The 12,354-nt window shown below is 45.5% G+C and overlaps 1 protein-coding gene across 1 annotated transcript in view; it reads left to right on the forward strand.

Moving 5' to 3' along the window:
• The window catches only part of LOC149342230 (sodium-coupled monocarboxylate transporter 1-like), a 49,697-nt gene that overhangs the window by 26,973 nt on the left and 10,370 nt on the right, over positions 1 to 12,354 (forward strand). Inside the window, exons 7-13 of the mRNA XM_089542126.1 lie at positions 1,054 to 1,194; positions 2,801 to 2,930; positions 4,379 to 4,467; positions 5,952 to 6,061; positions 7,269 to 7,336; positions 7,844 to 7,930; positions 9,762 to 9,937. Of these exons, the coding sequence (XP_089398252.1) occupies positions 1,054 to 1,194; positions 2,801 to 2,930; positions 4,379 to 4,467; positions 5,952 to 6,061; positions 7,269 to 7,336; positions 7,844 to 7,930; positions 9,762 to 9,937 (801 nt within the window). The remainder of the gene's footprint in view (positions 1 to 1,053; positions 1,195 to 2,800; positions 2,931 to 4,378; positions 4,468 to 5,951; positions 6,062 to 7,268; positions 7,337 to 7,843; positions 7,931 to 9,761; positions 9,938 to 12,354) is intronic.

Raw genomic sequence — 12,354 nt, forward strand, 5'->3', positions numbered from 1 at the left:
CTATCCTCTCCCTTTCCCTTTCATTTCCGCCGGCTGCAGCTCGGGTGCTTAAGATATTAGATAGCAATTGCCGCGGCCGGCAACACTCTTTTGCTTCACTTTTTTTATTTTTAAATAAACCACTACCACCACCACCACCACAGCGAGGACTTTCCAGACACTTATGAGCTGGAACAGCGTCGCTCCATCGAGCTTAGTCACTCGTGACACGTGACGTCATGCGTGATGTCACGTTTTGTGGGTGAACATTACTGCGGAGCGAAAACACGCAGTGAAGTGACACAAGAAAAGAAACACCAACGACAACATCAGCAGCTACAATTAGTCCTCGCTGATTTATGCGTCTTAACTAGCAAGGGTATAAGCGCTGGAGAATTTTTATTATCAGACAACTCGTGCCTAGCAACTAAAAAAAAAAAAAAATCGCCGGATCGTCTTTGTGTCTTCGTTCCAACATGCGGCACAACACGTTTGGCTGCGCCTCTTCGCATCGGTTCTGTATTCGTAGTGGGGTCGTTTTTTTAGGGAAGGGGGAGGGGCTTTATATCGGTGTCGATGTCGAGAAACTCCTGCTTCTAGCTATGACGCTCTTCCTACGCTTCTGCTGAACTGCGACGATAACGTCACCTCCCTCGTCCATTGAAATGTAACTTTGTGACTGTCATGTGCAGCTGAGAACGGAGTGTAAGCCACGAATCAAGACAAGCATACGGGCTCTAATTTCAGAATTTTCACGTGGACCCATAGGTCATGAAACTCATGTCATTAGAAAGCATTCGGTGTGCCTTCGCGACGGTATACGATGGTATGCAATGATTAATCATATCATGATCACTGCAGCAAATGTTTCTGAGCGTGACAGTTCAATCTTTTTGTGTGTGTGTGTGTGTGGGGGGGGGGGGGGGGAGGGGGGTGGTACGCTAACGTGCTGCATGCGAGCCCTAAAGCTAATACCGCATTAACAACTACCTGCTGAGCTCATTAGCCGGTCAAGTGGAATATCGAGTGACGTAACAACAAACGAGTGCGTGTAAAAGATCGAACTACCTGCAGGACTGGCCTGGACTTCACCACTGACGAGAACGTGTGGGCCTGCTTGGTTGGCCTGCTCTCGGGCCACGTCTACCGCATGGGCATGGACCAGATGGTGGTACAGAGATACGCAGCCGCCAGGTCGCTGCCAGAGGCACAGAGGTTAGCCGTACTGTTCCAGTGCACCTCGTGTTGTACACGGTTACATCGATGTAGTACAGAAGACGATGCTAGTGGGCAAGTCGTCGTTCCCTTGACTACAGTTACTGCTATACTTTTGCGTCTACTTATAGAACTTTTGGTGTGAGAGCTCTACTACGCCATGTGTCGCCAAGGTCATCGGGTGTTGCAGTTTGACCTTCAGCAGGAAGAGCGCCGGTGTGGCTGTGACGTCACACTACAAGACTCGCCACAGCTGCAGTCGCCGCGCCACTGCTCCGATCGCGGCGCGCCGACCGCCGCTTCACCAGATGTGGTCATGTGATTATGCACGTGACTCGGCGTACGCTTAAGGAGGCGACGCCGCTTTCACATGCAGTTTCACCATGGATGAGAGCGTGGCTAGCAGTCTGCCTCAAATACCTGCGAGGCATTTCAAGCGTCTAACAAAGCGTAGTCAAGTGTAATTGAGCTGTCGCTCTAACTAGGTTTAGAAGAGTCAAACTACTTGCATTTTTTTTTTTCATAGTACCTCATTTTGCTCGTGCTCGAATATCTTATATAGACCCAACTTATCGGCCTGCATTAGGCTTATCGGCCTAATGCATTTGTCGCCAGCACTTCAATGGTTAGTGCGGCAAAAAAAAAAAAAAGAAAACAGAAAACTGCTGTTCTCTACAAAGCCGACCTTAGAAAATCTGGTCTCTGTAGCAGCCGGCATGGTGTCGGTTTTGCATTTAAACTTAGTGTAACGGGCAAGTACCTATATTAAAGCATTACCACGCGAAGCATACAAAATTCGCGAATCCAAAGGCAAGATTTTGGCGCAAAAAAAAAAAATGACGGGTAAACAATGTAAGTGGTTTTCCAAAGGGGAACCTAGAAACATGAAGCTTGCCAAAACCCGAGAAAAATACAGACGACACAGGCGCTGGTGGCGTCTGTGGAATAGCTGGAAAACACCTCTGATTTTATACTGCAAACAACTAGCCCATTTTTCTACTCAGAAAGCAGTTTTCTATGTACGTATTTTTAGAGTTATTTCCATAGCCGCTTACAATGGTGCGACGTGTCGCCCAGGAAAAACCGGCATAAAACTTTCGCTACTGTATTAATATAATTTTCGTTTGTTCCGCCTAAACGATTACTACTGCTTCAGTCCTGCCGAACGAAATGGAATATTCAAATTTTTTTAGGATTGTCTTTAAGTGGCGAAACGGTTAACTGAGGAGTGGCCTATTACTTTATCTGAGTCGACAAAGCATGATGAGAAAAGCAGCCATTCTCGAAGACCTTACGCTCTGTCAGTACAGAGGGTAAAACAGATGCCTAGAACGACCCAGCTGTCTGTTTCGCAGCTCCCAAAGTCGCTGCGATCAGGAAGGCAAATAATGACGATGAAATCCTATGAGTTTAACTGCCCATGCTTACATCGATACAATTTTTAGCCAAATGTTATCGCTAGATATCGCGTATTTAGCCCGAAACACACAAAGCACGTGTTCTAGACAAGTGTTTTGCCCTCTGTACCTCCGGTCTGACAGACCTTAAACTGGTCGAAAGTGACGGTACTAAAACAGACTGTGCATGTTTTACGAATTCTCCACAGGACTGTGATGGCGGGTAGCATACTGCTCGTGGTCTCCACCTGCTTCCTGGGCATAGTGGCCATGGCGCTGGTCTACTGGTACCGCGACTGCGATCCCCTTCTCTCCGGCACCATCCACAAGATAGAACAGGTAAACATGGCCGGGCCGAGGTAACGCGAATTTCACCAATGCGTCGGTTCCGCAGTCGAACAGCTAAACAGGCGATCATTAAAGGTGCCGTTAATTTCGGCGCTATCTGGTTGCTTGAACCCGCCTCGCTATGACGTTACTGGTGATTGAGGTGCTCAGCACAGCTCTGCACTCTAAACATGAATACACCTATATTGGAGTAAAAACAGAGTGACCTGTCCTCTAGTGCACTCCCTTTTTTAAAGGGCATGCGCTATAGGACAAATTTACTTCCTTTTTACTCCTTTCTGTGCAGTGGTATACCACTGAAACTCGCAGCACATTTGAGAGTCTGTCGCAGGCTGAACATGCAATGCCGAACTGGTTGGCACTGAACTGACGATAACGCACGCGTGGTACCTGGCACCGAGCGGTATCTCTTGCGTCTGGCGGCTTTAGCTTCTCAGGCGCGATCTTTTTAATCATGGCACCTTTGTCTCATCTCGCATCGCGAACCGCGAACGCCAGGTTCCTCCCGTCGGTGACACTTTCGCTGAAATTCAAGGTCGGGAGCGGAATTCCGAGTCTTCGCGTAGTCCTCGCTCGCACTCGCGTTCGCGGCGGAGATCGCGCAGTTCTTCCGAAATCTGTTCCAGGTGACCCATTTAACCTGTGGCGAGAGGAGGAGTGACCGCGTGCTCTCGCCACACGTGTGCCCCGTTTCGACGTACGCACCACGTGATACGCTGACGTCACAAAAAGCGGACGGCGTCGGAAGACGCGAAATCGCCACACGTCTTACTGACAGCTAGGGAGGTAAAGCGATGAGAATGTGGATGAGGCTATAAGTTGGGATCGAGTAAGTGCGCGAACAAGAGGCGCGATTTCACGCCCTGTTTAGACAACCCTTTATGAAACGATCAATTGAAGGAAGCCAGCAGACACCGAAACCAAGGAAGGCGTAGGGTTATATTGCCATCTATTTCAACGCAAGAACGTTAACAGCCCCATGTCGGAAAAAAATAAACATCAGAGGGCATTGCGGAAACCACGTTGGAGCAATGCGAAAGCATTGACGCCTCCTCGCCGCCTCTACTTGCTCCTCTTTGCCTCTATATCGATTGTGACGTCGCGTCTAACAATCGAATCACATAATTCACCTTAAAACACAGTTAATTCACCTTGTTCTATAATTAATTCGCAATTAATTCACATCTAATTCACTTAAATAACAATGTTCGCACAATTAATCCACAATTAATCGAGTAGTAATTTGTCATTACTTAGTAATTAATTACTAATTATTTAGTAGTTAGTGATTATTGCTGTTATCCAGTGGTAACGTCACCAGTGCCACAGAGGCAGTCAAAGTGGTGCGGAAGACGCTTTCGCCTTTACGCACTTTAGACAGTGAAAATGCCCCCTTAATTTCTTTTTTTCTTGATGACGAATGTGCTTCTTTCTTGCAGCTGATTCCGCTCTTCGTGCACACCAGGCTGTCGGGCATTCCTGGCTTCTCTGGTTTGTTCCTCACCGGCGTCGTTAGTGCGACACTAAGGTAATGCATATTAGAACGGTGTTTGAAGAAACAAAGTGGAGATGCGAAGAAGCAATTATGAGAACATGATTTACATTTCACGTTTACAAGTTTCGGAAAATTACGTACTGGTCCCTCTCCAACTGTTTTTTCTCGCTAGCGCATTGCGTGTGAAATGGGACTTGAGCAGTATACCAAATGCAACTGAGTTAGTATACCTATAGAATTCCAAAAATAGCTAAAAAAAACAGCTAAAAGTAGAAATTTTTTTTCAAATGCTTCTTTTGTATTTTATGCATATATAGCTTTCTGAGTGAAGCTGCTATATATTAACCAGTTTGAAATGGCAGCAAATGCTATCCCATACAAGAGAACGGGCACAAGATTATCAGGTTTTGTGTTTAGAGGGCAGCTCTTTCAGGCGCCCGTTCCTGCGCTGAGCGGTGTGCTCCGGCCTCGGCGTAGCCCAGCGCGGGAGGCAGCGGAGGAAAGAAGGCGATAGCGAAGAGTGCGTGGAGGAAAGTAGACAAGGAGGGAATGGCGGCAGAGTGAAGAGTAGCGTATAGTAGCGCGCGCCGTCGTCCGCTCGCTGATGACCTCACCGATGAGGAATGTATGGTTACCCAGAGATGGCGCCACAGTAGCGCGCGCTGTAATGAACTATTCGCCGGTGTCACAAGAATCGGCGAACATTTAAGTAGCCAGCGCGACGCGAATTAAAACTTGCCCGTTCGCGCCGTGGAAAATACGAGAACATCGGAGAGAAATGTATCGGTGACAGGCGGAGGTTGCGTAACCTTGTACATGTCAGGTGATGCCCTGTCCTCTTCGCTCAAAGAAGCTCCTCGTGATGGAGATGCCAGTGGATGCGCATTTTAAAGTTCGTTGAGTTGGCTTTCACGCGTTACATTTTTATAAAATGTCGGTAGTTTTTGTGATGCGCCAAATAAAGCAGCCGTTTGTGCATTTCATGATGTAAAAGCAGTTAAAGTGATTTCCGCCGCAAGACTATTCGCAGCGACGACATTTTATAAATATACAATGCGTGGAAGCCAACTCAACGCGCTTTAATATGCATATTTATGAAGATCGATTTTTTTCGAACCACATTGCCGATTAAGAAAATTTAAAAACTGAGCCGAACTTCAGTCTTTTCCGGCCTACAATTTCTTCATTATAACCTTGGCCTCTGAAATCAAATACAAAATCTTGAGTAGTTAAATACAGTTACGTGTATATTTTTAGAGCTGTATCAGATGCATAACGTCCGCCACAGTGTAGAAATCACCTGCAAAAACCAAAGTGTCTTATCTGTCACGCCTTTGCAAAGAAAAATCTCTCTCTCTCTCTCTCTCTCTCTCTATATATATATATATATATATATATATATATATATATATATATATATATATGCTGCACCATGGGACGACTTTGAAGCGTTTACTTTGTTCTCAAATAATGAAAGGTGTGTGCCATAACACTGTTGTCTCCGACGGTATTTACAGCACAGTGACCTCTGCTGTGAACTCTCTTGCGGCCACCGTCTACGTGGACATCCTGACGCCCTACTTTAAGATAAACGAGCGATGGGTCAACGCCATCGTTAAGGCACTCGGTGAGTGTGCAGCACCATAAGAACCCCGACGTCATAGATGGAAGTAGCAAGCGTCATATGAGCTACGTTTTTGAAGTTTTATTCTGCTTCCTATATATATATATATTTAGCGTCCGAAGAGTTCGTTGTTTGCTTATGCGCTGAAAGTGAACCGTTTGGCAGCACCCAGGCTGTTCATAAGCCATCACGAGGCAGCAGTTTACGCCGAACGTTTATGTTACACTCTGAAACTCTCTGTCAAATAAACAATTTTAAGGTTTGGTCCAGCAAAACCCAGACAGCGAAAAATGAGGAAGGAATTGCTGGGAGGCAGGAAAGATTGGAATAAATTTGAGCAGGCAGCTCTGTGTGTGTTCGTTTTTTATTTGTGACATATTGCTAATATTCAGCTATTATTTACATTCTTTTAATATTAGCAGGAGGTTCCTTCCAACGGTGGATCAGTACCTGTGGCATTCAGCTGCTTAGTCGAATATGAGGGGTTCGTTTCTTGTATGGCAGCTGTGTGAGCGATCCAAAAAAAGAAGAGAGACATGTTCAGTGGTTTGGGTTAGTTTCTTCTTATAGCAGCTACGTGAGCGATACCTTTTGGCGCAAGTAAAAGCACCCCAGGTGGCAGAAATATGTCCGGCGCCCACAAGTGTGGCTTGCAGCGTATTGTTGGTTCACTTATTTGAAAAAAGAGATCAATTGGTCGGTAAACTAACCAGTAAGCAATAAATATTTGGCAAATGAGAATACGTATTTTATAAGTAATAAATAAGCAAATAGGACGCTCAGTCAAAACAGCCCTGTCTATAGATTTTGGCGCACGTTAAAGCACCTCAGGTGGCAGCAATCAGTCTGAAGCCAACCGGTACGGCCGCCTACTGTTGCTTTGCCATGTAAAAAAAAAAAAAAAATTGATCGGTTGGTCGAGTGGGCGGCTGATAAATCAATAAATAAGGAATGAATAAATATTTACTAAATAACAAAAAATGATGTAATAAATAATAAATAAATAAAAAAGATGCTTATTCAATCAATCAATCTATATATCGGTAACCTGAGGACCTCAGGCTAGTACTTGTTTTGCGTTTTGTTGTTTGTTCGCAATTGTCTGGTGTTAAGGAACGGACTAATTGAAACCGAGGGTGAGCGGTTTCTCTACCTTGGAAAGAACATCCTCGCAGTGGGTTGACCGAGAAATCTTTCGTGACCTTTCTAGCTTTCGCCTCCGGCTTACTCATGACCCTACTGGCACTGGCGATCCCGTACCTTGGCTCTGCCGTGAGGGTAAGCCCGAACAGCGGCTGCTGTGCTCGACTATACCGAATAGATGGAGATTACATGCATCCAATCCTCTTTTCTATTCTCTTCCCATTAGTCTCTTTTTCTGTCCGCTTCGTCGCCAATTGATTTTTGTTCTTTCTTTAATTTTCTACTCTCCCTTATAAAGGGCTCCTTTGTTTTTGTTCCTTTTATTCACACTCAGTTGTCATTACCATTAGTACTAACGGTGCACTAAAATTACTAAAGTACTCACTAACTGCTTTCTTGGAGGTTTGGTTTTCGATTGTGCTCTCATTTGTACGAGTGCACTTATATTTAGGCATATGTGGGCCAGATTTATCATGCCACACTGAGGCAGTTTTGAACAGAGAAGAGAAAAGTTACTGATCATGGAGTAAGTGCTCATCAGAAAAGGACATTTCATTTCGCTTTGCTTTTTTTTTTCTCGTCGCACAATTCTTGCCTTCGAGAAGAGTGCTTAGTTTAATGGGTGCCCCTGCAACATTCCAGGTGTTCATGGTGATGCACAGCAGTGCCTCGGGTCCGTTCGTGGGCGTGTACCTGCTGGCGCTGGCCTTTCCCTGGGCCAATACCAAGGCGAGCGAACATTTTACTACAAACAATCCACTTACGTCTTCGCGCAGTCATTCATCATTACTAGGGCGCTGAGGAGCTAAGGGGGCGAGGGACGACGTAGGGTTTGGGACTGCGAACTGCGTTCCACTGCGTCCGGCTAAATCAGATGCAACGTCCAATTGTTAGCACATACCAAGGCGTTTCAAATAGTAAGGTAGCAAGAGCTCTCACGGATTGACGTATTCCTCCTCTTGATCTAATTTTAACCAAGGGCCACTGCAGACGACCACGGCTGTATCGCGCAGCTGTTAGACACTGCATATGCTGCGTCATGCCCTCGCACTATGCTTTTGTCATGTGCTCGCAGCCATCGCTGTTGTTTAGTGGTTTTGGGCGCTCGGCTACTGCGCCAGAGGTCCCGAGTTCAATCCCAGCCGTGAAAGCCGCGTTTCGATGACGGCGAAGCGCAAACGGCACCCGTGAGCAGTGCGATGTGAGCGCACGTTTAAAATTCCCAAATGGTATAAATTATTCCGCAGTCGTTCAGTATTGCGTCCCTCATATGCCATGTGTCGCTTGAGAACGTTAAGCCCCGCAATTTCAGACGTAAGATGGCTGCGCTAGCTGTAACGTGTTCAAATATGGAAGTGTGTAATGTTAGCAGGTTTTTGCGTTTAAATGGGACTTTATGAAGAAGAAATGGTAAGATTGGGCAGGCATACGGTGCTAATGTCATGTCACAGAAACACGTTTGGGTTTGGTACAGTGACCTACGCACTGGCGTAGTAGATGTTCCCTGATTTGCCGAGCACCTCCACCACAGATAGCAGTCTTCCGTAAAGAACGTCTTATTCAAGACGTTAGTTGGGTTGATCTTGAGGATAATAGTAAATAACTTAACATGAAAGTGGGTCGTGTGCGTAGCACCATTCATGACGGACCATGTAATCGAGAAAGGTGTTCACGGTGAGTACCTATGGAACTAACAGAAGGGACTTGAGGCGGAATTATTCTGTGTTGATACTGATACTTAGCTATGACGATGGAACGAACGTTTGTAGAAGCGCGGCGACTATCATGAAAAGTAATGTGAGCTACAGATGCCCGCATTACTGATGTCACATTACAGATGCCCATTTACGGTGGGCTACAGTAGGCAGAGTGAGAGTAATACTTTAAAAAGTTAACTGCACAATATTAGTTAACTATCCTACTAGTTAGCATGTCTTAGTTATATTGTGATGGGCTACCCTGCTGGCAGTGCTATGTCGAAAAAGGCTCTTTTCTAACTAAAAAAGCCTATTTTTAAAATTTCAGGACATCTTAGGTGAAACACCCGATATTCTCGGCATCAGATGCCTATAAGCAGCTCCTCGTCGCTTAAAGCGTTTCTTAGCCCAAGAAGTGGCGAAGGACGGTTCTAAAATCAGATGGCTCGCTTCAATGGAGGAGGTATGGAGGGACAGAGGGCTTCTCACGCGAGGTATGGACAGTATGTAAGCTAATGGCCGTTCTAAAATTGCGACAGCAAGACCGAAAAAGATCCCGCAATAACCATTCAAAAGTGAATAACAGTGTGGAAAATTTTTAGCCTCAGAGATCCGTTCGAAAAACAGTCTTGACGTCACAGTAGTTGGCTTGCAAAAACTGCCGGTGGTAACGGCAACTGTGTTTTATTATCTGGTCTTTTCGAGAATATAAGAGTTCCATTTTCAGTGAAAGTAGCCTCTTTGCAATTACAATGCGGTAATCTATCCATAAGGGCCAAATTCAATTAAACCTCAAGAATCCTGTTTTATAATTGCTTTCGAATACAGCTATTTTGCCTGCGGACGTGTCCGCGCGTGTGCAGGGCGTGGTGGTGGCGACGTCCCTGACCACGGCCTTCACGCTGTGGGTCATGTCGGGCAAGCTCTCGTACGGCGTCCGGCCCCCGAGCATGCCGGTGACGCTGGACCACTGCCCCGGCAACGCCACCTCGATAGCCGCCACACTCGTTTCGAACATGACTACCGCTGCGGCCGCCAGGTAATGTCACTGGTGTGGTTTTGGACGTCGCGGGTAGCGATGGTCATTCGCCAGGTATCGCCTATACCGCGTATCCCACAGGAGCCGGGCAGTGATGTGTGGCATTCCAGGTTTCTTATGTTAGACCTGTATAAGTTATGCAGTGTGAGCACACTGTCGAACCTCCGTATACGTAGATAGTGATATGTTTGTGCAGTTGTGAGCAACATGAGAGAGAACTGAGTTTGAGCACTCATTTATTGATCACTCAATAATTATTTATGCCAAGCTCGGTTTTTTTTTTGTTCCCTGAGAATTTCCCTTCTGTCGTATAATATCAAAAAATTCATTCTCCAATTTATTGGCAAAATAACCAAAAATTCGCAACATTGTCCAAAAATTTTGTTTCATACCGAGCTCTCAACACATCCGCGGTAGAGGAACTAACACCCATTGATTCCGACTTCTCTACGATATTATACTACTCTGGAGAGAATCATATGGTATACCCACCACCCCACAGAAAATTAAAGACTGATGAGGTCACCGATCTGCGCAGGCTGCAGGCAGGCACCTTCGTAAACTTGCATAAACTGCACAAAATACACCGCATAGCTTTTGGAGACATAGCCCATGGTGCGGGTCAACGCAAACCCTGTGTCACATAACTTGTTAATATACATCACACGCCATAGAACCTCACGTAACCACTCCAAACAGAGATCAGAGGGAGGCACTGCTGGCCAGATCAGGCCTAGAGGACCAGATCTTACTGATCACAAAAGCTAACAGGCATGCGGAAGCCAGCGGAGCCATGAAATAGGGGCCCGATTATTGATAAGCCTCACATGAGGCCAGCTCAATAACTAATAATTCAATAAAGTTTATTTAGTCACCCAGCTCACATTGCTCACGACTGTACATATTTCTTAGTGCATGTGATGTATACCGTATATACTATACCGTACATGTTTCATATGTGAGTTCTAGTTTGACAGTGACACGACCGATATGCAATACGAACGTCATTTAGATAGAGACGGCTCACTGCGTCGAATTATGAACAAGGACGCTATGGGTTAGGCTCAAGAACAGCGACACACCCAGTCCGGGTTCACGGTTCTTTGCAGTGTCGTCTTTATCGACACGCAGTACTTACTAGTCCGCAAAGCAGCTTCCCTTAAGCAAATGACATGTTTCATATTGTCGCTGCTGGAGTGCGAAGGTGATGTCAGGAAGTAGGTGGTTTCTACCTTCTTCTCTATTCCCATAATTCACGTAGAAACAATAACGCAAAACTTTTCTACGCTTACCCTATTCTGCGAAGTCGCGAAACTGAGCCAGTACAAGTGTACACGTTGTCGATCTTGTTTTCTGTCTACCTCTTTTAACCCGGTCGTTAACCTTTTAACCCACAAGCCCCCCAAGTGTGCAAAATCTCCCAGGCTTTTTATTCACTCATTTTTTTTTCTCATATCGTTCTTGTCCTGGAAATATGTATTGTTTCATTGGTTCCTAATTGCTGTTAACACAGACAAAAAAAAAAACGCTGTTTTTAGAGAAGCTTTCCCTAAGTGCAAGCAAAAGTTTTGAGATAACAGGTTTTGAAATGCGCAGTAGAGTCGAGCTCAGATATATTTAACCTGTTGGTCTGCGAAGTACGTTCGTTGTAAACGCAGTTTTTCGTAAGCGGGCCTCCCACACTGTATCCGAAAATACAAAATCAGACAAGAGTAGCACTTATTACTTCATATAAAAATTTTTAATGCATGTCTCGTGCAAAGCACAGACTAGCACGGCACTTTCCAAGCACTTCAACGCGGTCATGTGATGCTCGACGAGACCCTCGCTTCCTGCAGAAGATATTTTTTTTTGTGGAAATGTAAAATCTTGGGAGACCTTATTACTCAACCACAAAGCAGAAGAGCAAAGCAAATTCATCGGTCTGGTCCTGACCGCCGCCGAGTCCCAAGGGTTTCCGACCCAAGGTTAGGGGAATGAATGGGGATTAACATTCTCCCCCGTCATTTGTGACGAGCGCGAATGAAAGCTCTTTCTCCCTCTCCGTGAAACATTCGGGACAGCTATTGGTAGGCCACCTATCACTCTGCAACCTAAACACCTGGCACCTACACCCTGAAGTCGTATACTACTATCACAGTCGGTAGCATTAAAGTCCATATATTTTCTGTGCTGCATTTTATGCAACCAAGTGTCTCGACACTCTGCAAACTAGCTGCAGGCAATAATAAAATAAAGTTTTGTTCGTTATTAAAATATGTGCAAAGTGTCGACGAACACGCGTTTAGGCAGAAGCGATGACCTGAAGCAGGCTCTGTGCGTAACGTAGGCTGAAAAAGTAAGAACTGATGCATCTTCAAGGACTTTGCAAAATCGTACCTATCTTTCTGCTCAGTGTCAATAAAGGGCACTTAAAG

Source organism: Amblyomma mixtum, chromosome 5 (genome assembly GCF_055824585.1).
Source record: "Amblyomma mixtum isolate Tamu chromosome 5, ASM5582458v1, whole genome shotgun sequence".
Lineage (NCBI taxonomy): Eukaryota > Metazoa > Arthropoda > Arachnida > Ixodida > Ixodidae > Amblyomma > Amblyomma mixtum.